Source organism: Globicephala melas, chromosome 2, assembly GCF_963455315.2.
Source record: "Globicephala melas chromosome 2, mGloMel1.2, whole genome shotgun sequence".
Classification (NCBI taxonomy): domain Eukaryota; kingdom Metazoa; phylum Chordata; class Mammalia; order Artiodactyla; family Delphinidae; genus Globicephala; species Globicephala melas.
Genome location: NC_083315.2, coordinates 176766106 through 176792145, shown reverse-complemented (window position 1 = coordinate 176792145; position 26040 = coordinate 176766106). Strand labels below are relative to the sequence as shown.

Sequence of the window (26040 nt, the reverse complement as noted above, 5' to 3'; positions counted from 1 at the left end):
GCAGGTGCCCGCAGCCAGCTGGGCCCCACCCCACGGGGCTGAGAGGCGCAGGGCAGGGCAGCCCCCGGACCAGCAGCAGATCTGCAGATAGGCCTGCCGGGCCTGCCTGGGCTCCTGGAGCTGGGAGGGGCCTTGGAGCCAGAATCCGCGTTCTCCCGCCCCCCTCAGGGGTCCCCCAGGGCAGGAGCTGGGAGTCCTGGGGGCAGAAGGGTGAGGTGACAGGAGGGGGCAGGCCCGGCAGGTGGGGTCTGGGGAGCGGGGGAGTTGGGCAACGACTGGGGAGGGGGTGGTTAAAACTGCTGGTTCCGGGGACCCACCCTCCAAGGGCATGGGCAGGGGGGCAGTGGCCAAGGCCACCTTCCCCAAGGCCACTGGCCCAGGCCGTGGGTGGGCTTGGTCTGGCCCCGCTCTGGCCTTTGTGGAAGGGGCTGGCTGTGCCCTGGGCAGTGGTCTCAGCAGAGTCTGGGGGGCCGTGCAGCACTGAGGTTCCAGAGGCAGCAGTAGCCTGTGCCCATCCTGGCTCCCTCCTGGAAGGGCCTCCGTCCCCGCCTTGGGCTATGCCTCCACACCCCTCCCCTGTACCCCCAGCCCGACAGCCCTCAGCCTCTGTCCCAGGCTCGTGCACAGCCTGCCGGAACGGTCCTGTGTGACATCTGAGTCTGTCCACACAGCAGGACTAGACTGGACCGGGGCGGTGTGAGTGACTCACACACCCCGAGCTGGGCGGTGTCTCCTCCCCCAGTCAGCTGCTCGGCCTGCGGGGGCGCTCTGGGGGAGGGGCGGGGGCCTGGCCCAGCTGTGGGGGCCTGTAAGGGGACCCGCCCAGTCCCTCTGGTAGGGCGAAGGGGGCTTGGCGGGCTCTTGGCACAGCAGAGAAGGGGCTTGTGGGCGGGGCGGTGGAGGGAGGGGCTGTGGAGGCGAGGAGTGGGGAGGACAGCCAGAGGGAGCTGCAAACCTGGGACCTTCACCTCTGGGCAAGTTGGGAGGACGTCGGGCTCGGTAAGTGGCTGCGCTGTCTTCTGTGCCCACACTGCGCCCCCTGTCCCCTGCCTTCCTGGGTTTAGCCCTGGGGCACCTGATCACCTCACCACCCAGCAGGTGGAGGGTGGGGGCACAGGGGTGGGGGGTGGCAGAGCCAGGCCGGGCATCTCCCTGACTCTGCCCTGCTTCAGCTCCAGCCGATGTTGGAGGGTGCCCAAGGGCACCAGCATGGCCATTTCAGTCCCAGGACAGGCAGATCCCCAAGGCTGGGCCGTGTGGCCTGCAGGGGGTCCTCAGAAGATGGCCGTTTGGTGCACTGGGAGCCCTGGGGGGTGGCGGGAGGGTGCTTCAGACACGCTTACCTGCAGGTGCCAGGTGGGCGGGGGGGGTGCCCGTGGTGGTGGGCTGCCCTGTCACAGGGTCACACCATGCTGGGCATCTAGGTGCTGGCCTTTCAGCCCAGAAAGAAAGAGACTCGGGCCCGCTGGTCCTGTTGGGGTGGACAGGAGGTGGGGATGCTCCTTTCGGCTGCCGGGCCCAGGGAGGTGGTGGACTGGTGGGCCTGCTTCCGGTCTCGGTGTCTCCAGGTGCAGGAGGAGAAGCGCCGGGCCCACCTGCTGCCCCTCCCAGCCCTCGAGACCCCGCTGCGCCCTCAGGCTGGGCGGGACTCACCTTCCCTTCCTCTGCCCACCTGTGCCCAGCACTAGCGTTCACCTGGTGGGGGCCGGGCTCTGAACGTTTGTGAGACTGCTCTAGGGACCAGGGACCAGGCAGTGGCCAGAGATGATGACAGGGTGGCCAAGCGGAGGAAACTGCATGTGGAAAGGACAGAGGTCGGGGCAGAGCCTGCTCTGGAGCTCAGCTCCGGAGGTCTGGGGCCCAGGCAGCAGCGGTGCAGACTGGGGAGGCTGCCGATGTTGGCGGGCCAGGAGGACTGACAGGCCGGAGAGGGCGATGGGAAAACTGGTTGCTGCTGCGGCTGCAGTGGCAGTGGCCGCGGGGCGGGTGAGGAGTGCTGGCCCCCAGGCCCGGGCAGGCCGAGGCTGGTTCCTGGGCCCTCCCGAAGCCTTGGAGGCAGAGCAGGAGGCTGGAATGCGCCCCTGTGCAGCAGGCTCATCTTGGGAAATGCTGGGGAGGCGGGGCGGGCCCTCGGCTGCCCCTGGGTGTTGCTTCAGAAAGTCTGACGGTCTCATGACAAGTCAGCCGAGCTCGGCACTTTCCTCGTGGGGTTCCAGGATGGGGTGAGGCCGAGCGTCCCGTGCGCCCCTGTGGGCACCAGCATCCCCCGAGGAGGGAGCCTACATCCGGGGCTCCCACTCTCTCGGCTCCCTGGGCCGGCCGGGGGCCTCAGCTGAGGCTGTGCACGTTCACACACACACCCAGCACAAGCACGAACACCCCGTGAGCAGACGCCCTCGTGCTCATAAACACACACGCGCACGCGCACCCAAGGCTGGACACTCAGGCCACTATCTAGGGCCCTCCTTTGCTCGCAGCTCTCCTCCCCACCGCTCTCACAGTCCCCCAGCCCCACCGCTGCCCTCGTGACACACCAACTTGCGCCCACGCCCGGCCCCACTTGGAGGCTGGAGCTGGGCCCTGGCAGCGGCCAGTTTGGATGCAAACTTGGGTTCTGTTTAAGCAAAACTGCCACACCCACGAGTGGCCCTGCTCTGGGCCCCCTAAGAAGCCGCAGTTGGCTGGGGGCTGGCGGGAGAGGCCCCAACTCAGTCCGGGGCCCAAAGGGCAAGGTGAGTATGGGGAAGTCATCCAGGCAAATGCCCCCTTTCTGCACCCCCTCCACCAGGTCCCCCTCAGCCAGCATCGCACATCTCGGCTCTGCCCCCTCCATAGACTCACTTTCTGGAGGTCCCACCCCAGAATATTACAATTCCCGGGAGCGAAGCTTTTCAGCTGGCCTGGTGCCAACCACGCCCCGCACCCAAGGCCCCCGGTAGGTAGTGTTTGAGGCCATGGAAGAGTTAGGGTGAGGGGCTGGATGGACACGTAGCCCAACCAGGGTGCTGGGGTCACAGCAGGGCCTTGAGCCTCGAGGACGGGGGGAAGGGCATTTGGCGACGTACCAGGCGCCAGCATGTCACCTCCACATCCTTCTCTGTAAAGCGGGGCTTTGGTGACCTTATTTTATTAGTCATTATTCGAGGCGACTGCTGGGTCTGGGCTATCTGTGGGGCCAAGGCCAGGCCAGGCAGGCTGTTAGGACACCTCCCTTGCACTCAGGGGGTGGGGCCCTCAGGACATGGGGACTGTCAGGACAGTGCTCTGGGGGGTGCTTGAGTGCCTCCTTTTCCCTCCCCAGGGGCACGTCTGAGGCTGGCAGGGCTGCTGGCGGCCTTGCCCTGTGGCAGGCAGGATTTCCTCCTTCCTGTTTGTGCATCTCGGCCAGGCTCCAGCCAGCCTGGGGCTCTGTCCTAAGGGTGCAGAGGGACCCGCCGGGCATCTTCCCAGCGGTCTGACCTTGGGCGAGGCCTGTCCCCGCCTCCCCGAGCCCCGCTTTCTGTTCCTACCTCGGGTGTAGGGCTCTTGCATCCAAGCGGGTGGCTGGGAGGGCAGGACTGGGCCGGGTGGGGGCCCAGAGGCAGGCGCGGTGGTCCAGCTGGAGCAGGGCTGGCTGAGCCTCCCCCGTCCCCAGGTTCCCGGCTGCTAACACCTTTCCTCACCCCTGCCCTGGAGCGGATCTGGGGGTACGGCTTCTCAGGGCCCGGGTGTCCCCGCCGAATTCGGGGCCTTCCACCGCACCGCCCCTGACACACAGCGCCCAGCCCAAGGCCCCGCTGGCTGGCCCGACCGCACAGCCGCTCGGGGTCCCATCCTCCAGCAGCCGCGGTCCAGAGCCTTCCCAGGTCTGGGCGGACCGCCGCCCTCGCCCCCAGGGACACACCTGCCTGCCCCGCGCGGAGGGCGGTCCGGGCCTTGCCTTGCGGTGACTCAGAGAAAGCTGTGGGGCTCAGGGGAGGCCGGGCTGCCTTTCTGGGCGCGTCCGCGCAGCTCCGCAGACCTCCCCGCCGCTCTGCCGGCTGCCCCAGCCCCGAGCCCGGGCCGGTGGGGACCCTCCGACACCCCCAGCCGGTCACAGGGCGAGAGAGGCAGCCCCGCAATGACCGGTCCCGGGATGGCCGGGGTGGGAGCGCGGCCACCCTGGACTCCGCCCGCCGCGTCTAGTCCCCGCGCAGCCCCGCGGGCTGAGCCCCCTCGGGCCAGTGGCTTCCCCTCCCCCAGCCTCAGATTCCTCGTTGCTCACCCACAGCGCGCCCACTTTGCGGCTGGGGGTGAGGGTCTCGGCAGAACTGGAAGGGGAACTGCGGCCGGAGAGAGTGGGGTCAGCTGCCGTTGCCCTTGGCTTCCGCGCAGGGCAGCGGGCTCGGTGGGGGACAGGCTTTGATCGCCACTGCTCCCGGGGGCGGGGCCTGAATCAGCCTGGGACTCGCTCCCCCCTCCCCGCCGCGCTCCCCCCCCTCCCCTCCGCCTCCTCCACAACCTCCTCTCCGCCCACCTCCCACTCCCTGTGCCCACCTCCCACTCCCTGCGGTCCCTCTGGGCTTCTGGCAGAGTAGCCCTCTGACATCCATGGGGAAATCAGGGCTCAGAGAAGGGACAGGCTTGCTCAGGGTCACACAGCAAATTGGCCAGAGGGTAGCAGCCAAACCTGCACTCCCGCCAGGACTGGGCTTCCCCCGTGTGTTCCATGGGGGCTGGGACGTGCCTGGTGCCCAGGCCGGCTGCCCGGCCCGTGGGACAGGGATTCCCTCCCGGCTCTGAGCCCTGCTGGCTGCGGTGGGTTGGGAGTGGGCACCCGTGTCCCCTCCTCACCAACAATGCAGTCACAGACACAGACGGTGTGGCTGAGCCCAGGGCCAGACCTAGTGTGAGATCCTGGGCTGCTTCTCCTGGAATACTGAGGACAATTCTGGGGGCGTTGGGCCCGGAGGTGCTTGTGGACCGGTTTTAAGGAAGGGCTTTTGTTGTTGAATCATCACAGGACTATTTACGTAGCCTGTTTCTCCTCGTGCGGTGCTCGCGGTTATTTCTCTAGGAATATGTCCAATTCCTCTACCTTTTCAGATTTATTGGCATAAAGTTTATAATTTCCTCATTTCAATTTTATGTAGAATTTAAACATTTTTTGGGAAAGGTACAAATCATATGTGTGTAGCTGGATGCATTTTTCCCAAAGTGGACACACTGGTGTAACCAGTACCCCTTATCCTCACCAGAGGCCTCTCCCCCGCTGGTCTGCCCCCTCCCAAAGGACTTCCAACACCAGTGCACCTGTGAACTGCGTGCAGTGGGTTCTGTTTGAGCTCTTTATGTCTAGCTCTATTGCAGCACTAAGTTTGTGAAATTCACCCACACTGTCTGTGGACGCAGTTCATCGGACAGAGACTCCCAAGTTTTTTTCGTTCTACTGTTTTTTTTGGCGGTGCTGCACATCATGTGGGATCTTACTTCCCAACCAGGGGTTGAACCCGTGTCCCCTGCATTGGATTCTTAACCACTGTGCCACCAGGCAAGTCCCTAATTTAATAATTTTAACAATTAATCAGTTGTTTCCTTTAAGGCTAGTGCTGTCTGTGTCCTGGTTAAGAATTGTTTCCCTATCCCCAGTGTCATTTTGGTTTATCTTCTGGAAACTGTATCGTTAAACTTTGGATCTGCAATCCACATGGAATTAATACTTCCTGGGGCTGACCTAGGGGTCGATATCAATATTATTCCCTGTGAATTTCCAGTGGACCCCACACTGCTGACTGAAAAGATCATTACCTTCCCACAGCGCTATATCTGTATGAGTCTGGTTCCGGGACCTTTGTTTTGTGCCATTGGTTTTATTAATAATTTGCTTTTCCCTGACGACTAAAGAAGTTGACCATCTTTTCCGTGCTTACTGGTACATCTTCTTTTGTGAAGTGTCTGTTTAAATCTTTTGCCCACTTTTAATTGAGGTTTTTTTAATTTTTTGTCTTTTTCTATTGATTTGCAGAAATTCTTCTGGATGCAAGTTCTTTGTCGGATATATTGAATTTGCCTTTTCATTTTCTAAAGAATGTCTTTCAAGACTAGAAGTATTTAATTATGATGAAATATGATTGATCAGATTTTCTTTTATGATTCACACTTTTGTATCCTGCCTAAGAAAACACTGCCTCCCCCAAGGTGGTGAAGAATTTCTCCTGTGTTTTCTTCTAGAAGTTTTATAGTTTTAAGTTTTACATTTAGCTCTATGATTCATTTTGAGTTAATTTTTACATGTGCTATGTTGTAAGGGTCTAGGTTTTTTTTCCCCAAATAAATATCCACTTGTCCCAGCACCATTGCTGAAAAGACTATTATTTTTCTATTGAAATAACTTGGCTGCTTTGTCAAAAGTTAACTGATCTTACAAAGTGTGGGACCATTCTGGACTTCCTATTCGTTTTCACAGCGGTTATACTGTACCGTCTTGATTCCGTTGAGAGTCAGAGAAAATACCTAGCTGATTTGAAATGGTCTTAATTATTTTAAATTTACTGAGACATTTAAATGAGCTAGCCTATGATCTATCTTGGTGAATGTCCCATGTGCACTTAAGACGAATGTGTACTCTGCTCTTGTCAGGAGGAGTGATCTCCGCCGTGGCCTCATTGGTTGATGGGTGGATCAGTGTTCTTACCTATTCTGTTTTGTAAGGTTATCGATTACTGAGAGGAATGTTACAATCTCTACTGTAATTGTGGATTTGTCTTTTTTGTCCTTTCATTTTTGCTAGCTTTCACTTCAGTGCTTTTAGCCTCTGTTACTAGGTATATACAGACTTAGGTTTGTTATTATTTTTTTTTATGAATTGTGCCCTTTATTATTATGAAATGATTAGTTTTTGCACTGTATGTATTTTTTATTTCCTTTTCTTTTAACTTCTTTTTGTTTATAGTCCATTTCTCCTAGATAGCATGTAGTCAGGTCTTGCTTTTTAAATTTAATCTGATAATCTCTACCTTTTTGATTGGAATTTTAAGTCCTTTTATATTTAATGTATTGTCAAAATGGCTGGTTTAAATCCTACCATCTTGCTAATTGCTTTCTATTTTATTCCAACCATCCTTTGCTCCTCTTTCCCTGGTTCCTTGTCTTGTTTTAGAATTAATTAAATATATACACAGGTATATAATTACTTAATAACATATATTACATATATAAATATAAATTTTGTATCTATAAACGAATATAGATGTATACGTTATATATAATTAATTATATATTAACTTTATATATTAATGTAAATTATTTATATACATTATATATATGTATAAAACAACGTGTATTTTTAGTATTGCATTTTATTTCCACTACTGACTTACTAGCTACACATCTTTTTCATCTTTTTTTAAAATAAATTTATTTATTTCATTTATTTATTTTTGGCTGCATTGGGTCTTCATTGCTGCGCACGGGCTTTCTCTAGTTGCGGTGAGCGGGGCACTCTCTTCATTGCGGTGCGTGAGCTTCTCATTGCGGTGGCTTCTCTTGTTGTAGAGCACGGGCACTAGGCACACGGGCTTCAGTAGTTGTGGCTCACAGGTTCTAGAGTGCAAGCTCAGTAGTTGTGGCACATGGGCTTAGTTGCTCTGTGGCATGTGGGATCTTCCTGGGCCAGGGCTTGAACCCATGTCCCCTGCACTGGCAGGTGGATTCTTAACCACTGTGCCACCAGGGAAGTCCCTATTTTGCCTTTATTTTTGAAGGACAGTTTGCTAGATGTAGAATTCATGGTTAACAAAGTTTTTCTTTCAGCAATTTGAATATACTGTTCCGCTTTTTTCTAGCTTCTGTGGTGTTGACTAGTAATTGTATTGCTGTACTGGTAAATGTGATGGGCCACTTCTCTCTTGTTGCTTTCAAATTTTTCTCTTTCCCTTGAACATTTTGATGTGATTGTCCAGGTCTGGATCCCTTTGTGTTTATCCTACTGGGGTTTGTTGAGCTTCTGAGATCCATAGATTGTTTTTAGCCATTATTCTTTCAAACATTTTTTTCTGCCCCCCTCTCTCTCTCTCTCTCTCTCGTTTCCTTCTGAGACTTCAACTACACATATATTGGTGTTCTTAATGTCATCTCACAGATCTCTGAGGCTCTATTCATTTTCCTTCAATCCTTTTCCCCTTGTTCTTCAAATTGGTTAATTTCTATCAATCTACAAGTTTTTTGTTTTGTTTGGTCATTTTTTGTTTTTTCTGGCTGCACTGTGTGTCTTGAGGGATCTTAGTTCCCCAACCAGGGATTGAACCTGCGCCCTGGCAGTGAAAGTGCCGAGTCCTAACCACTGGACTGCCAGGGAATTCCCCTAACCTACAAGTTTTTTGCTTCCTTCCACTGGCATCTCAGCCCTCTATTGAGCCCCTCTAGGAAACTTTCAACTTCAGAGTTTCCATTTGGCTTTTTTCTTTTTTCTTAATATAATTTCTATTTCTTTATGACATTCTTTCTTCATTGGGCCATTGTCATCATATTTTTCATTAATTCTTTAAACATGGTCTCCTTCACTTTTTTGAATAAATTTATGAATGTTGCTTTGGAGTCTGTGCCGAATTCAACAGCTGTGGACATTCGAAGATTGTTTCCATTAACTGCTCTGCTCCTCAGTGTGGATCCTACCTGCTTGATTCTGTACATGTCATGTAGTTTTCTGTTGAACGCTGGACATTATTATAGTAACTCTGGATCCTGACTCTCCCCGTCAGGGTGGTAGTTATTGCTTTGTTTGTGTGTTTGTTCAGTAACTTTCTGTGACTAACTCTGTGAAGCCATCAACTTTGTCTGTCCTGGCTCACTGCCATCACACCTGATCTCACACTCTCCCTGGCTCAGGGGCTGTGTGTCCTCCCCCGACCCCTGCATGTGCTCCCAGACCCAGGGTCCAGGGTTACACCACCTCTGTGGTACACAGCCTCTCCTGGGCCCCTGCCCCCAGCTCCACCCTCTGCTCTGCCCACCTGCAAGCCTCCACTGACTCCTCCTTTCCCTTTGCAGCGTCTGGCCGGCAGTTGCAGCCTGAAGAGCCAGATGCAGAAACCGCGGAGGACCAGTCCGTAAGTGAGGTCCAGGGAGGATGTGCCCCACTCGTAGCCCCCACCCGCTCCTTTCCTGGACTTGAGCAGAGCCCAAGTGGCTGAGGGTGACCTGATTCTCTCCTCCTGCCAGGTGACGGAAGGGTCTGTGGATGAGATCATTCGGCCCCGGCCACAGGGGTCCTCGCCCGTCTACGAGTACGTGACTGAGGGCGCCGGCTTCGGACTCCCGGTAAGCCTGCTCCACAGACAGCCAGAGGCTCGGGGAAGGCTCAGGTGTGCGGCCACAGGTGACCACGCCTCCTGCATCCCCCGTGTGGGCACCTCACGCTCGCACCTGTGCAGCCACGCTGCCCTGCCACAGCGGCGTCCGCTCAGCTGTCCTCTCTGACTCCTCGGTCCTCCTTGGAGCCCTCCCATCAGCTGGCCAGGACGCACTTGAGATGGCACACGTGTGTGTGCGTGGGGAACAGACCTCGTGCTCCTGCGTGCGACGGGGCACAGGATATGTGCACACACGTGCCCTCTCTGACGAGGAGACATAGACAGGGTCCCGCGGCCACCCCTGGAGACACCTGGGGGAAGGCATGGACCAGGCGTGTTTACTGAAGGCCTCATTCTTTCTTCAGAATTGTTTACGTACTTACTTCTTTTGGCCGTGCCGTGCGGCGGCATGTGGGATCTTAGTTCCCTGACCAGGGATCGAACCCGTGCCCCCTGCAGTGGAAGCACGGAGTCCTAACCACTGGACCGCCAGGGAAGTCCCAAAGGCCTCCTTCTTGTACTGTTTCTTTTTTGCCCCCTCTACTTGCGGACACGGGGGCTGGGCCCTGTGGGAATCACAAAGGCCCAGAGTCACCTTCCCCCTGGAGGAACTCAGCTCCCCCTGCACACAGCACACTCTGGGGGATCTAGCCCCTGAGCTGGGGCCTCCCCGAGTCCCTCCCGTCCCCTGGGCAGGGGCAGGTTGGTGACCCGCTGTCTGTCGCTGCTGCAGGAAGACACGCCAAGGAGGCGGAGGTCCTGGTGGAAGCGGGATTCGGGGGACTCGCAGACGCTTTCCAGGATGAGCCGTCTGGAGGTGGGTGTGCCAGGAGCTGATGTGGGGGGGCGGCCCGTCCACACGGGCTCCGGCGGGGGAAGCCAGGGCCAGAGCGAGAAGGCGAGGAGCCGGAAAGCCGGCAGTGTGGCCCTGTGCCCTGCGGACGGGCGTGCCACCTCCCTCATCAGGCCCGGGGGTGGGTAGGGGCTCCGGAACACTGGTCCAGGCCGGCCCCCAGACCCCTCTGCTCTCACGGTGAAGGGCCCAGCCTGCTGACCAGATGGACCCGGGCGCACGGACCTCAGTGTTCTCAGCTGTACAGTGGGTACGGCTGCTGCCTGCTGCGTCCAGGGCCACGGAAGGGGCTGGGCTCTGTAGGCTCCCAGCCAGGAGGGTGCGCTGCCTGCTGTCACTGGCGGCCCCAGCAATCCTAACTCTCTCCCAGACCCAGAGGAGCTGTCGTGTCCGAGGCCAGGCTGGCCCTGCCGCTTCCGGTCTTTTCCTCAGCGTTTATGGCCCTCCTTGGTCTGAGCACCAGCTGCCTCGTATGTAACTGGTGCTCGGCGTGAGGGCGGCGGTGAGCCAGGAGCTGATGAAGGAGCGCTTTGGAGTGAGGGTGGCGGTGAGCCAGGAGATGATGAAGGAGCGCTTTGGAGTGAGGGTGGCGGTGAGCCAGGAGCTGATGAAGGAGCGCTTTGGAGTGAGGGTGGCGGTGAGCCAGGAGATGATGAAGGAGCGCTTTGGCCACGTGCAGGCAGAAAACTGTCCCCGCTGCTTGCCAAGCCCTGCTGGGCCCGGACGGTCGGGGCCGGGCTGCTCCTGAGTCCTGGCAGGAGGGGTCGGGGACAGGGGAGGCTGCTCCCAGCTGAGACGGCGGCAGCTGGCTTCCCCCAGAGCCTGGACCCCGTGCCCGGGCTCAGCTGCCCAATGACGGAGGACTCCGGGGTCCCTGGCCTCAGGGGAGGCAGCCTCCCAGCAGCCATGCCCACTGTGGGGCGGGCGTATGCTCACTGGGGCCCGATGTGCTTCTAGTCCACGCAGGAGGCGACGGAGGGGACACTGAAGACCAAGGTGGAGGCCGGAGCCAGTGGCTACATTGTCACGGGCGGCGGGGACCAGGGGATCTTTGTCAAGCAGGTGCTGAAGGAGTCCTCAGCTGCCAAGCTCTTCAGCCTGAGAGAAGGTGCCACGGCCCCACCCCACGTCCCCGTGGTCCCCCATCCCCACGTCCCGTGGCCCCCCATCCCCACGTCCCCGTGGTCCCCCATCCCCACGTCCCCGTGATCCCCCATCCCCACGTCCCCATGGTCCCCCATCCCCACGTCCCCATGGTCCCGTCAGGATCGGGTGCCACGACCCCACCCCACGTCCCGTGGTCCCATCAGGATCGGGTGGGGCCTGAGGGGGACGGGCCACAGTGGACTCAGCATGGCCCCATCCCCACGTCCCCGTGGTCCCCCATCCCCACGTCCCCATGGTCCCGTCAGGATCGGGTGCCACGACCCCACCCCACGTCCCGTGGTCCCATCAGGATCGGGTGCCACGACCCCACCCCCACGTCCCCGTGGTCCCGTTAGGATCGGGTGGGGCCTGAGGGGGACGGGCCACAGTGAACTCAGATGAGTCCCTAGAGACTACCTAGCCGTGTCCGGGCTGGGGCCACCCGCTCTGACAGGTTTTCTGCTTGGAAATGGGGGCTCCTTCCCACCCGGGGCTCAAGAGAAGGAAGGGGCCGGGCAGCCTGAGCAGGGTCGCCTCCTCGGTCACGCACCCCTGTGGACCCCTCCCGTGAGGCCCGACGAGGTCCGGGGCACTGAGGTGCGGGGACCGCTCTGTCTTCGTCTAGGGGATCAGCTGCTCAGCACAACCATATTCTTTGACGACATTAAATACGAAGATGCTCTCAAAATCCTCCAGTACTCGGAGCCGTACAAGGTTCAGTTCACAGTCAGGCGGCAGCTTCCCGCCCGGGAGGACGAGGAGGGAGCTTCCGGCGGCGCTCCACGTGGCTCGAGGGGCCGCAAGGAGCAGGTGCGCTTGCATGGCCACAAAACTGGCCCCGGCCGGGCCCCGGGTGCCCAGGCTGAGGCTGGGAGGGGACCCCCACCGCCCCTCCCGTCCCCGGAGCCCCTGCCTTCGACTCCCTGTACGGGGCCCAAAAGGTGCTCTCTCCCTGTTTCAGGACCAGGATATCGCCGAAGGGCGCACGGAGACCCCCACGGAGACGCTGCAGGAGGATGGAGACCAGGAGAGGCTCATCTCCAAGCCCAGGGAGGGCAGAGGCAGGCAGCCCCAGAGGGAGCGGCTCTCCTGGCCCAAATTCCAAGCTCTGAAGAGCAAGCGTGGGCCAGGGCCCCGGAGGTCGCACAGCTCCTCGGAGGCCAGCGAGCGAGGGGACGTGCCTGACCTGTCCCCCACGAGCACAGACACGGAGGCCCAGCTCCCGGAAGCAGGGCCAGGCAGGCAGCGGAAGAAAAGCTTCCCGAACCTGAGATTCCGGGTGGGCTCAGGGAAGGGGCTGTCGGGCAGGGGAGCCCACGGGGGGACAGTCCAGGCTGAGGTCCTGGTGGAGACAGGGCCCCGGGATTCTGGGCGAGAGGCCTCCAGGGCTGCCGCCCATGGCGGGAGAGAGGACGGGATGGCAGGGGTGCCAGAGGCCGCCGAGCCCCCCCCGGAGCCCGGCCTCCCCACTGAGGGAGCCCCCGGGGAAGGGGCCGGCCCAGCACCCAGACCCCGAAGAAAGACAAAAGAGGCCAAGGACAGGGGGGAGACTGTGGCCCAGGGAGAAGCCGGGCTGGGCCCAGCGCCAGGACAGAGCAGGGAGGGGGCCAGGGAAGGCACGCAGGCGCTGGAGCTCGGCACTGCCAGGCTGTCTCTGCAAGACTCAGCAGACCAAGGCACCCACCAAAACCACCAACCAGAATTCCATGGCCGCATACCCACTTTAAAGACACCCAAGTTTGGACTTTACAAAGAAAAAGTGCTCGAGAAAGAAGGAGCCGCGACAGCTCTCCAGCAGGGACCACGGCAGAGAAGGGTCTCTGCTGAGGGCACGGAGGCCAAGGGGGAGGATGCAGGGGAAGCAGAAAAGCACAGGCCCAGACAACCCCCAGTCCATCCGCCAGCGCAAGAGGGAGGAGCAACGGAGGAAGATGCAGCCCAGAAGAGAGACGAGGACAGCAAGGGCGGGGGCCCGCACACGGACGAAAAGGAGGGGAAGATGAAAATGCTAAGGTTCAAGCTGCCCTCCTTTGGGTGGTCGCCAGCGAAGGAGGCAAAAGGAGACAAAGCGACACAACTCCAGGAAACAGAGAAGGAAAAGGAGATCAGCATCACAGTAGAAACGTTAGAGACGGACGTGAAAGGCCAAGGTGGACTAGAGCGAGACAGCAAGTTCCAAATGCCCAGGTTCAAGATGCCGTCCTTCAGGGTGTCAGCGCCCAGCAAGTCCGTCCAGGCCGCCGTGGAGGTGTCCGTGCCCAAGGCCCAGGCCGAAGTGACCCTGACCTCAGTGCAGGCCGACGTCAAGACCAGTGACCTTAGGATTGAGCAGCTCTCCGCCGAGCTGGAGGTCAAGGCCACTGAAGTGGGCGTGAAGCTCCCGGAGGGCCACCATCCCGAAGCGGAGCCCAAGGAAGCAGCAGCGGGAATCGGACTCAAGGGCCACCTGCCCAAGGTGCAGATGCCCAGCATCAAGGCCCCCCAGGTGGACATCAAGGGACCCAAACTGGACCTGAAGGACGCCAAGGGCGAGGTGACGACCCCCGACGTGGAGGTGTCACTGCCCAGCGTGGAGGTGGACACCCAGGCCGCAGGTACCAAGTTGGAGGGCGACATGTCCCTGGGGGACAAGGAGGTGGCCGCCAGAGACAGCAAGTTCAAAATGCCCAAGTTCAAGATGCCGTCCTTCGGGGTGTCAGCGTCCAGCAAGTCCGTCGAAGCCTCCTTGGACGGGTCTGGCCCCAAGGACCAGGCTGAGGTGACCCTGCCCTCGGTGCAGGCCGACGTCAAGACCAGTGACCTCAGCATCGAGCTGCCTTCCGCCGAGCTGGATGTCAAGGCCGCCGAGGTGGGCCTGAAGCTCCCGGAGGGCCACCTTCCCGAAGCGGAGCCCACGGAAGCGGCAGCGGGAATCGGACTCAAGGGCCACCTGCCCACGGTGCAGATGCCCAGCATCAAGGTGCCCGAGGTGGACATCAAGGGGCCCAAACTGGACCTGAAGGACGCCAAAGGCGACGTGAAGGTCCCTGACGTGGAAGTGTCACTGTCCAGCATGGAGGTGGACAGCCAGGCCGCGGGCATCATGCTGACGGGCGATGTGTCCCTTGGGGACAAGGAAGTGGCCGCCAGAGACAGCAAGTTCAAAATGCCCAAGTTCAAGATGCCATCCGTTGGGGTGTCAGCGCCCAGCAAGTCTGTCAAGGCCACCGTGGAGGTGTCCATGCCCAAGGCCCAGGCCAAGGTGACCCGGCCCTCAGTGCAGGCCGACGTCAAGACCAGTGACCTCAGCATCGAGCTGCCCTCCTCCAAGCTGGAGGTCAAGGCCGCCGAGGTGGGCCTAAAGCTCCCGGAGGGCCACCTTCCAGAAGTGGAGTCCACAGAAGCGGCAGCTGAAATTGGACTCAAGGGCCACCTGTCCAAGGTGCAGATGCCCAGCATCAAGGTGCCCAAGGTGGACATCAAGGGGCCCAAACTGGACCTGAAGGACGCCAAGGGCGAGGTGACGACCCCCGACGTGGAGGTGTCGCTGCCCAGCGTGGAGGTGGACACACAGGTCACGGACAGCAAGCTAGTGGGCGAAGTGTCCCTTGGGGACAAGGAGGTGGCCGCCAGAGACAGCAAGTTCAAAATGCCCAAGTTCAAGATGCCGTCCTTCGGGGTGTCAGCGCCCAGCAAGTCCGTCCAGGCCGCCATGGAGGTGTCCGTGCCCAAGGCCCAGGCCAAAGTGACCCTGCCCTCGGTGCAGGATGACGTCAAGACCAGTGACCTTAGCATCGAGCTGCCCTCCACCGAGCTGGATGTCAAGGCTGCCGAGGTGGGCGTGAAACTCCCGGAGGGCCACCTTCCCGAAGCAGAGATCAAGGAAGCAGTGGCGGGAATCGGACTCAAGGGCCACCTACCGAAGGTGCAGATGCCCAGCATCAAGGTGCCCAAGGTGGACATCAAGGGCCCCCAGGTGGACATCAAGGGGCCCCAACTAGACCTGAAGGACGCCAAAGGCGAGGTGACGACCCCCGACATGGAGGTGTCGCTGCCCAGCGTGGAGGTGGACACCAAGGCCGCGGACATCATGCTGGCGGGCGATGTGTCCCTTGGGGACAAGGAGGTGGCCGCCAGAGACAGCAAGTTCAAAATGCCCAAGTTCAAGATGCCGTCCTTCGGGGCGTCAGCACCCAGCAAGTCCGTCCAGGCCGCCATGGAGGTGTCCGTGCCCAAGGCCCAGGCCGAAGTGACCCTGCCCTCGGTGCAGGCCGACATCAAGACCAGTGTCCTTAGCATCGAGCAGCCCTCCACCGAGCTGGATGTCAAGGCTGCCGAGGTGGGCGTGAAACTTCCTGAAGTGGAGCCCAAGGAAGCAGTGGCGGGAATCGGACTCAAGGGCCACCTGTCCAAGTTGCAGATGCCCAGCATCAAGGTGCCCAAAGTGGACATCAAGGCCCCCCAGGTGGACATCAAGGGGCCTAAACTGGAATTGCAGGACGCCAAGGGCGAGGTGACGACCCCCGACGTGGAGGTGTCACTCCCCAGCGTGGAGGTGGACAGCCAGGTCGCGGACAGCAAGCTGGCGGGCGATGTGTCCCTTGGGGACAAGGAGGTGGCCGTCACAGACAGCAAGTTCAAAATGCCCAAGTTCAAAATGCCATCCTTCGGGGTGTCAGCGCCCAGCAAGTCCGTCGAAGCCTCCTTGGAGGGGTCTGGGCTCAAGACTCAGGCCGAGGTGACCCTGCCCTCGGTGCAGGGCGACGTCAAGACCAGTGACCTCAGCATCGAGCTGCCTTCCGCCGAGCTGGATGTCAAGGCCGCCGAGGTGGGCGTGAAGCTCCCGGAGGGCCACCTTCCCGAAGCGGAGCCCAAGGAAGCGGCAGCGGGAATCGGACTCAAGGGCCACCTGTCCAAGGTGCAGATGCCCAGCATCAAGGTGCCCAAGGTGGACATCAAGGGCCCCCAGGTGGACATCAAGGGGCCCCAACTAGACCTGAAGGACGCCAAAGGCGAGGTGACGACCCCCTATGTGGAGGTGTCTCTGCCCAGCGTGGAGGTGGACAGCCAGGCCGCGGGCACCAAGCTGGAGGGCGATGTGTCCATTGGGGACAAGGAGGTGGCCGCCAGAGACAGCAAGTTCAAAATGCCCAAGTTCAAGATGCCGTCCATTGGGGTGTTAGCGCCCAGCAAGTCTGTCAAGGCCACCGTGGAGGTGTCTGTGCCCAAGGCCCAGGCCAAGGTGACCCGGCCCTCGGTGCAGGCCGACGTCAAGACCAGTGACCTCAGCATCGAGCTGCCCTCCTCCAAGCTGGAGGTCAAGGCCGCCGAGGTGGGCCTAAAGCTCCCGGAGGGCCACCTTCCAGAAGCGGAGTCCACAGAAGCGGCAGCTGAAATTGGACTCAAGGGCCACCTGTCCAAGGTGCAGATGCCCAGCATCAAGGTGCCCAAGGTGGACCTCAAGGGGCCCAAACTGGACCTGAAGGACGCCAAGGGCGAGGTGACGACCCCCGACATGGAGGTGTCGCTGCCCAGCGTGGAGGTGGACACCCAGGCCGCGGGCACCAAGCTGGAGGGCGATGTGTCCCTTGGGGACAAGGAGGTGGCCGCCAGAGACAGCAAGTTCAAAATGCCCAAGTTCAAGATGCCGTCCTTCGGGGTGTCAGCGCCCAGCAAGTCCGTCCAGGCCGCCATGGAGGTGTCCGTGCCCAAGGCCCAGGCCAAAGTGACCCTGCCCTCCGTGCAGGCCGACGTCAAGACCAGTGACCTTAGCATCGAGCTGCCCTCCACCGAGCTGGATGTCAAGGCTGCCGAGGTGGGCGTGAAACTCCCGGAGGGCCACCTTCCCGAAGCAGAGATCAAGGAAGCAGTGGCGGGAATCGGACTCAAGGGCCACCTACCGAAGGTGCAGATGCCCAGCATCAAGGTGCCCAAGGTGGACATCAAGGGCCCCCAGGTGGACATCAAGGGGCCCCAACTAGACCTGAAGGACGCCAAAGGCGAGGTGACGACCCCCGACATGGAGGTGTCGCTGCCCAGCGTGGAGGTGGACACCAAGGCCGCGGACATCATGCTGGCGGGCGATGTGTCCCTTGGGGACAAGGAGGTGGCCGCCAGAGACAGCAAGTTCAAAATGCCCAAGTTCAAGATGCCGTCTTTCAGGGTGTCAGCGCCCAGCAAGTCCGTCCAGGCCGCCATGGAGGTGTCCGTGCCCAAGGCCCAGGCCGAAGTGACCCTGCCCTCGGTGCAGGCCGACATCAAGACCAGTGTCCTTAGCATCGAGCAGCCCTCCACCGAGCTGGATGTCAAGGCTGCCGAGGTGGGCGTGAAACTCCCGGAGGGCCAACTTCCTGAAGTGGAGCCCAAGGAAGCAGTGGCGGGAATCGGACTCAAGGGCCACCTGTCCAAGTTGCAGATGCCCAGCATCAAGGTGCCCAAAGTGGACATCAAGGCCCCCCAGGTGGACATCAAGGGGCCTAAACTGGAATTGCAGGACGCCAAGGGCGAGGTGACGACCCCCGACGTGGAGGTGTCACTCCCCAGCGTGGAGGTGGACAGCCAGGTCGCGGACAGCAAGCTGGCGGGCGATGTGTCCCTTGGGGACAAGGAGGTGGCCGTCACAGACAGCAAGTTCAAAATGCCCAAGTTCAAAATGCCATCCTTCGGGGTGTCAGCGCCCAGCAAGTCCGTCGAAGCCTCCTTGGAGGGGTCTGGGCTCAAGACTCAGGCCGAGGTGACCCTGCCCTCGGTGCAGGGCGACGTCAAGACCAGTGACCTCAGCATCGAGCTGCCTTCCGCCGAGCTGGATGTCAAGGCCGCCGAGGTGGGCGTGAAGCTCCCGGAGGGCCACCTTCCCGAAGCGGAGCCCACGGAAGCGGCAGCGGGAATCGGACTCAAGGGCCACCTGTCCAAGGTGCAGATGCCCAGCATCAAGGTGCCCAAGGTGGACATCAAGGGGCCCAAACTGGACCTGAAGGAGGCCAAGGGTGAGGTGACGGTCCCTGACGTGGAGGTGTCGCTGCCCAGCGTGGAGGTGGACACCAAGGCCGCGGACATCATGCTGGCGGGCGATGTGTCCCTTGGGGACAAGGAGGTGGCCGCCAGAGACAGCAAGTTCAAAATGCCCAAGTTCAAGATGCCATCCATTGGGGTGTCAGCGCCCAGCAAGTCTGTCAAGGCCACCGTGGAGGTGTCCGTGCCCAAGGCCCAGGCCAAGGTGACCCAGCCCTCGGTGCAGGCCGACGTCAAGACCAGTGACCTCAGCATCGAGCTGCCCTTCTCCAAGCTGGAGGTCAAGGCCGCCGAGGTGGGCCTAAAGCTCCCGGAGGGCCACCTTCCAGAAGCGGAGTCCACAGAAGCGGCAGCTGAAATTGGACTCAAGGGCCACCTGTCCAAGGTGCAGATGCCCAGCATCAAGGTGCCCAAGGTGGACATCAAGGGGCCCAAACTGGACCTGAAGGACGCCAAGGGCGAGGTGACGACCCCCGACGTGGAGGTGTCGCTGCCCAGCGTGGAGGTGGACACACAGGTCACGGACAGCAAGCTAGTGGGCGAAGTGTCCCTTGGGGACAAGGAGGTGGCCGCCAGAGACAGCAAGTTCAAAATGCCCAAGTTCAAGATGCCATTCTTCGGGGTGTCAGCGCCCAGCAAGTCCGTCGAAGCCTCCTTGGAGGGGTCTGGGCTCAAGACTCAGGCCGAGGTGACCCTGCCCTCGGTGCAGGGCGACGTCAAGACCAGTGACCTCAGCATCGAGCTGCCTTCCGCCGAGCTGAATGTCAAGGCCGCCGAGGTGGGCGTGAAGCTCCCGGAGGGCCACCTTCCCGAAGCAGAGATCAAGGAAGCGGCAGCGGTAATCGAACTCAAGGGCCACCTGCCCAAGGTGCAGATGCCCAGCATCAAGGTGCCCAAGGTGGACATCAAGGGCCCCCAGGTGGACATCAAGGGGCCCCAACTAGACCTGAAGGACGCCAAAGGCGAGGTGACGACCCCCTATGTGGAGGTGTCTCTGCCCAGCGTGGAGGTGGACAGCCAGGCCGCGGGCACCAAGCTGGAGGGCGATGTGTCCATTGGGGACAAGGAGGTGGCCGCCAGAGACAGCAAGTTCAAAATGCCCAAGTTCAAGATGCCATCCATTGGGGTGTCAGCGCCCAGCAAGTCTGTCAAGGCCACCGTGGAGGTGTCTGTGCCCAAGGCCCAGGCCAAGGTGACCCTGCCCTCGGTGCAGGCCGACGTCAAGACCAGTGACCTCAGCATCGAGCTGCCCTCCTCCAAGCTGGAGGTCAAGGCCGCCGAGGTGGGCCTGAAGCTCCCGGAGGGCCACCTGCCCAAAGTGGAGCCCAAGGAAGCAGTGGCGGGAATCGGGCTTAAGGACCACCTGCCCAAGGTGCCTGGACCCAGCATCAAGGTGCCCGAGGTGGACCTCAAGGCCCCCCAGGTGGACTTCAAGGGGCCCAAACTGGACCGGCAGGACACCAAGGGCGAGGTGATTACCCCCAACGTGGAGGTGTTACTGCCCAGCGTGGAGGTGGACACCCAGGCTGCGGGAACCAAGCTGGAGAGTGACGTGTCCTTTGGGGACAAGGAGGTGGCCGCCAGAGACAGCAAGTTCAAAATGCCCAAGTTCAAGATACCGTCCTTTGGGGTGTCGGCTCCCAGCAAGTCCGTCGAAGCCGCCTTGGAAGAGTCCGTACCCAATGTCCCGGCCCAGGTGACCCTGTCCTCGGTGCAGGCCGACGTGAAGACCAGTGCCCTCAGCATCGAGCTGCCCTCCACCGAGCTGGAGGTCAAGGGTGCCAAGGTGGGCGTGAAGCTCCCAGAGGGCCACCTTCTCAGAGCAGAGCCCAGGGAAGTGGCGCTGGGGATTGCGCTCAAAGGCCACCTGCCCAAATTGGAGAAGCCCAGCATCAAGGTGCCCAAGGTGGACATTGAGGGGCCCAAACTGGACCTGAGGGACGCCAAGGGTGAGGTACTCACAAAATACCAAGTGACTCTCCCTGGAGCCGCTGTCTCCCCGGGGCTCCCTCTGGAAGCGGCCCCTTGTTCCCAGAACCATGCCTATCTTCCCAGCTCAGAAAGTTCTGCCAGTCTTCCAACCCAGGAGAGAGTTGCAGCATCCCAGACTGACAGTCCCGCAGGCCCTGTGGACCCCATGTTTCTTGCGTCATACGGTCGGGTGAGTTTTCCTAAGTTTCATCCACCGAAGTTCGGGTTTTCTGTCCCAGAAGCAGCCGATGCAGAGGTGGGGGCCGGTGCCGGGGGTTGTGCCCCCTCTCTGTCCACTACTGGCCCTGCCCGGGGCCGGGACTCCACAGCTGTGCCGCGCAGCGCGTGGCCGTCGGCAGTGGCTGCAGGTGAGAGCCCAGCTAAAGATACTGAACGTGGAGGGAAAGATAGTCCCTTAAAAATGCCGTGGATCAAGCTTCCGTCATTCAGCTGGTCCCCAGAGAAGGGGGCGGTGCCCCCAGAGGACCCTGAATGCAGCCTGGACGACGCAGAGATCGGCGTGGCTGTGGACACGGGTCACAAGGGCGTGCCCCCTGCGTGTCCTGTGTCTGCAGTGGAGGTGGCTGTGGACGCGCTTCCGGAGAAGGACGGAGAGGAGAGTGGCGTGGGGTCGCCTGGCTGCGCTGTGCTGGAACACGTACCTCTCACAGGGCTCACTCCAGAGGGCGGGCCCGGCCTGCCACGCGGAGACCCCGCTGCTCCACGCTCTAGGCCCCCGGCGGGGGGTGGCGCTCCAGAAGGCGTGGACGTGGACCCCCATCTGCCACAGGCCCACGCTCCCCTTTTGGACTTGGCCAGACCCGACCTCAGACCCAGCAAGGCCAAGGTGGGGGGGAGCTCGTCAGCTGCTGACCCTCCGTCTCCGGGACACAGCAGCCAAGGGCACGGGCTCCGGGACGGCCCGGCAAGCCAGCCTCTCGGCGAGGCGACGGCCCCCTCGGTAGGAGACCCCCAGCAGCCGTCCTGCAGCCCAGCAGATGTGGACGCTCCCGCGGTGGAGAGCGCGGCCTCGCAGGGGGGCTGGTTCAGGATGCCCGCGCTCCGCCTGCCCAGCCTCCGGCGCCCCGCCAAGGAGAGGGGGGCGGCTGGGGCTCAGGGGGCGCCAGTGCCCGCGCCTGCTGCCAGCACACTGAGGGAAGGAGAAAGCCCAGCTCCAGTCAGGGGTCAGGGGGTTCCTGGGTCAGAGGTGGAAGAAGCTATGTCCCTGCAGCCCCCAGAGGCAGGGGCAGACGAGGCAGCAGCGGAGCTCGCGTCCCACGCAGACGCAGACGTCCTAAAGAGAGGTCCTGGGGACAAACGCTCAGAGCTGCACCTCTCTCCTGCAGGGGCACCTGCTGCAGGCCTTTCCCCTTCCGAGGCCAGGGTCCGTCCAGGCGAAGGCTCCCTCCCTCTTCAGATGCCTAGCGGCAGGCTTTCAGGAACCCAGGCCCCTCCTGCTGGGCCTGCAGGACCGGGCCTTGCTGCGGGGCAGGGGCGGGCAGAGGAATGGCCCTCCCAGCCTGAAGGCCCCATTAAACTGAAGGCGTCCAGGACCGACGGGCCGTCCCAGGTTTCTGTCGTTAACATGGGTCAGCCCTGGGAAGGCTCCGTGGTAACTGTCAGACTGCCCAGGTTAAGCGTGCCAAGGTTCGCCTTTCCTGACCCCAGCTCCGAGGCCGATGTCTTTATCCCCGCCGTGACAGAAGTGCAGTGCCCGGGGAGCAGCCTTGCCCACGCCCTGCACGAGGGAAGCCCGGGAGTCTGGGGCGCCAGCATCCTGAGGGCAGGTGCTGGGACCCCCGGGGGGCAGCCCGTGGCCCTTGGCTTCTCCCCGGAAGCTTCCCCCATTTCCGAGGTCAGAGTGCACGTTCAGCGTACGCAGGGAGAGGGCCCCGAGGTCGCCGTCCACAGCAGGGCGACGGCAGAGTTGGCTGACCTCTCGGGACCCGAGGCTATTTCCACCCAGGTCGTGCGGCAACTGGAGATCCCCGCGTCTGAGATCCAAACGGCTTCTTACGGATTCTCGTTGCTGAAGGTGAAGATGCCGGAGCCCCGCACGCGGGTGAGTGTCCGAGACTCCCGGCTGAGGGACGGCCTGCAGGAGGCTTCCCAGCAAGCCGCCCCGGGAGCAGAGCCCGCCTCTGGAGGTCCGCAGCCGGACACCGCAGGACCGTCTGAAGTGATCTCGCCCAGTGTCGATGTGCCTGGACAGCCAACGTTCACGCCCAAGGTGCACTCTGGCCGCCAGGGTGCCGACAGCTGCTCCGACAGGGCCGAGGGTGCAGAGGTTCTTGCATTTCCCCCTAAAGAAGCCGGCGGGGAGGCAGCTAGCTCCCCGGCAGAGGAAGGCTCGGCTCCAGGACAGAAACCAGGAGGTAGAAGGTCTGGTCTGTTCAGGTTCTGGCTTCCGAACACTGGCTTTTCTTCCTCTGCGGAAGAGCCGCGCGCTGATTCCAAAGGCGAGGCCCGCGCGGCGGCTGCCCTCCAGACACAGCCTGGGGCACGGCCCGAGGCAGAGCTCCCTAGGAAGCCCCAGAGGGCGGGCTGGTTGCGATTCCCCACATTAGGGCTCTCCTCCTCTCCCACCAAGAAAAGCGAAAGCTCTGAAGACGAGGCAGCTCTGGCAGAGCAAAACGCCCAAGAACAAGCGGTCACGTTCTTTGATGCCCCAGAAAGCTTCTCTCCAGAGGGCGAGGGGGCCGGGGGGCCGGCGGAGACTGCGGGCGCCAGAGTGATGGCCACGTCCACGGCAAGGACGGGGCTGGTCCTGCTGGAGCAGGACCCAGAGGGCGGGATGCACCTGCACCCGGGCCCACCACAGAGTGAGGACAGACAGACAGATGAAAGGAGGCCCAGCGAAGCTCCCACCGTGAGGACGCGCGTGTCCACCTTGATTCACAGCACCGAGAGCGAAGCAGAGGTGCCCGAGAGCGGCGGGGCCCCGCCCTCACACAGCCCCCCCGAAGTGGGACCCCAAACACGCCGGCCTCCCAGAGCCTCGGCAGCAGAGGCGGCACCCGGACGCCCCACGCGACCCCAGCCCCACGCGGGGTCCTGTGCCCCTGACGGTCTTGGTTAGACACGTGTTACTCGAGACCCCTGCCCACCAGGCCCTCGAGAACACAACTGCTGCTTGGAGAAGGGGCTGTGACGGCCGTGGGTGCAGAAGTCGTTTGGGGTTCAACTCCTGTCCTGCTGCTGCCTCCTGGTGAAGGTCGTTTCGCTCTTTCGGGCAGAGTCCGGCGTGTTCCAGGAGACCCCACTCCCCGCTCGCTTGCAACAAGCTCACTCCGCTGTTGGATGCCTGGCCGCCAGCGCGGCAAATGCACGCGCCCTGGGCTGGGGGCGGGCGAGCCAGCAGAGGCCGTGAGTTCCCACGGGACGGTCTGTGGGCGTCCGCTTGCCCGCGGCACACCCCCCCCCCCCGCGTGCCCGGCCCCTCAGTGTACCCGCTGCGGCCAGGCTGCAGACGGGACCTGTCTGGCTGCTCCCGGGACCCTGGACGGGCAATAAATCCAGTGCTGCTTCCCCAGTGCTGACTGTGAGGTGTTTGTTCTGGTTGGAATCCATCCCTGCGCTCCCCCACGCGCTCCGTCCTAAGTTGCTCGGGAAAGCAGAGTCAGGGGCGGCTCACTCATCCGTTTGTCTGTCCAGACCCTCCTCTGAGCCAGCGGCTGCGAGAGACCAAGGGGAAGCAGGCGAGGGCCCAGGAGTCCACAGTGTGGCCGGGGAGGCAGCGCAAGGCGTGGGTGGTGGGCACAGCAGGGACAGCACACAGGGGCCCTTGGCCTCGGGGGCCGGGGATGGGGAGCTGGGTCCTCGGCCGCGGTGGGGGCCCATCTCAGAGGCTTCCTTTGCCGTGGTGGCCCTCCACCCCAAGCAGCCCACGGGAAGCAGATTCGGAACAAGTTGGAGGAGTTTCCTATGAACTTCCAGGGGTCAGACCTCCTCCCGGCTGCCTTCGGACGCCCCTCAGGGGCCCGTGGGCACGAGGCACTCGGAGTGGGAGCTGGAGCTTATCCCACCTCCCTTCTGCTTGGAGAGGAGCCGCTGCCCTCGTGGCTACGGCTACAGGAAAAAGAGCAGGGCTGGGCGGGGCGGGTTGGGGGGACGCTGGGCCCAGAGGGCATCCTGCTGCCCCCGAGGCTACTCCCCCCACCCCCTCCCCATGCTGCCCTGAGAGAGCCTGGGAGGCTGGGTCCTTCCCCCTGGCCACCATGGGAAGTCCCATCTCCCGTGGCCGGCTGGGAAGGTCCCCCAAGGTAGGGGATGTGGAGCCCTTTGGAAGGTGGGGCGGGGGAGGGAAAGCTCAGTGGGGACTGGGTCCCGCAGTCAAGGAGGCTGCAGTGGCCTCTCCCAGCCCCAGCCTCGCCCCGCCCATCAGACCGACGTGGGGAGCACAGCCCCCTGGGAACACTGCGGTGGGGTCTGCCTGGCTCCATGGGTTTCGTTCCTCTCTGAACCCAGAGTCAAGGCGTGAGATATCGTAGCCTTGAGCAGGCGGCTGTCAGCCTGTGGGGAGCCACTGACAGCACAGGCCCTTCCACCTTCCGTGTGGCCTCTGTTCTGTGTGACGTGTGTGAGCCACCTGCCCTGTGTGACAGCATCGCCACAAGCGAGTGGCTTGAAACAACACACACTTACGACCCCCCGTCTCTGGGTCAGGAGTCCCAGCGCAGCTCAGTCGTACGAGGCCGCCATCGAGGCACTGGCCAGGCTGCCTCGTCTCCAGACTCAGCTGGGGAAGGAGCCACCTCCCACCCTCACAAGGCTGCTGGGTGCAGGTTGGGTGGCTGAGGGCCCTGTTTCTTGCTGGCTGGAGGCTGGAGGCTGCTCCTGGGGCCTTTCCACAGGACGGCTCACGGGCGTCTCCTTCATCACAGCAAGGGTCAGCCCCCGGCAAGATGCTGTTACCACCTCATGTCACATAACCACCTCTGCGCGTTCTACCTGTCGCAGGCGAGGCAGCCAGTGCCCTCCCTCGAGGGAGGGGTCACACAAGGGCCTGGGTTCCAGGGTCCCAGGAGGCAGGGTCTGTCTCCCACACCCCAGAAGGGGTCCCAGGGCCTCTCGCGCCTCATCCCCGGGCCTCCTGTGACGGGGGTCTGCCTTGGAGGCCTCTGAGGCTGCCGCTGAGGTGTGGCCACCAGACCCACCGTGTGTGAAGGGGGCTTGCGCTGGCTGTGGCCTTTCACCCTGTTGCCCTGCCACAGCCTGGCGCACAGAGCCCTCCTGGACCACGACCCATCAGCCTAGAGAGCAGCGGGCCTGGGGTCTGCTGCTCCTGGGGCGCTGGCCTGCAGCACGCTTGCGGTGGGAGTGGCGTGCCGCCAGGGGAGCTCACGCACAGACCAGCACCCAGGGGCCCTGGGCGCGTCTCGGGCTGCGCGGAGCCATGGCGCTCTCTCCAGATCCCCGCGGGTCTGGGCAGGGAGACGGGCTGGGTTTGGGGATCTTCCTTGCAGACGAGGACCCAGTCAGGTCTCCCTGGGGCCGAGATGACGCGGGAACTGGGGAGCAGCGGCCCGGGGTGGGCCTGGGGTCCGCTCGCTCAGCTCCCTCAGCGGCCAGGGTCTCCTGGACATTGAGCCAGCCCCCAGCTCTAGCCTCGGGTGCCCTGGGGGCCTCTGCGAGGGCAGGTGGGCTCTGAAGCCAAGGTCAGAAACCAGAAGGTGGCGAGGCCAGGGCCGAGACAGGCTTCTGACCCAGCATTCCTAGCAGAAGGGCCAGAACCGAGTTGTCAGACCAGGATTCAGCTCCTGCCTCTGCAGG

At 61.6% G+C, this 26040-nt stretch overlaps 1 protein-coding gene across 1 annotated transcript; it reads left to right on the top strand.

Annotated features, from left to right (window-relative positions):
* The first annotated feature begins 9183 nt into the window (after nt 1–9183).
* Nucleotides 9184–23787, top strand: AHNAK2 (AHNAK nucleoprotein 2). The gene is made up of 5 exons (XM_060293504.2): nt 9184–9276; nt 10042–10125; nt 11119–11269; nt 11933–12117; nt 12269–23787. The coding sequence occupies exons 2-5, from the start codon at nt 10111–10113 to the stop codon at nt 23345–23347; spliced, it is 11430 nt and encodes a 3809-aa protein (XP_060149487.2). The 5' UTR covers nt 9184–9276; nt 10042–10110; the 3' UTR covers nt 23348–23787.
* Nucleotides 23788–26040: the final 2253 nt, after the last annotated feature.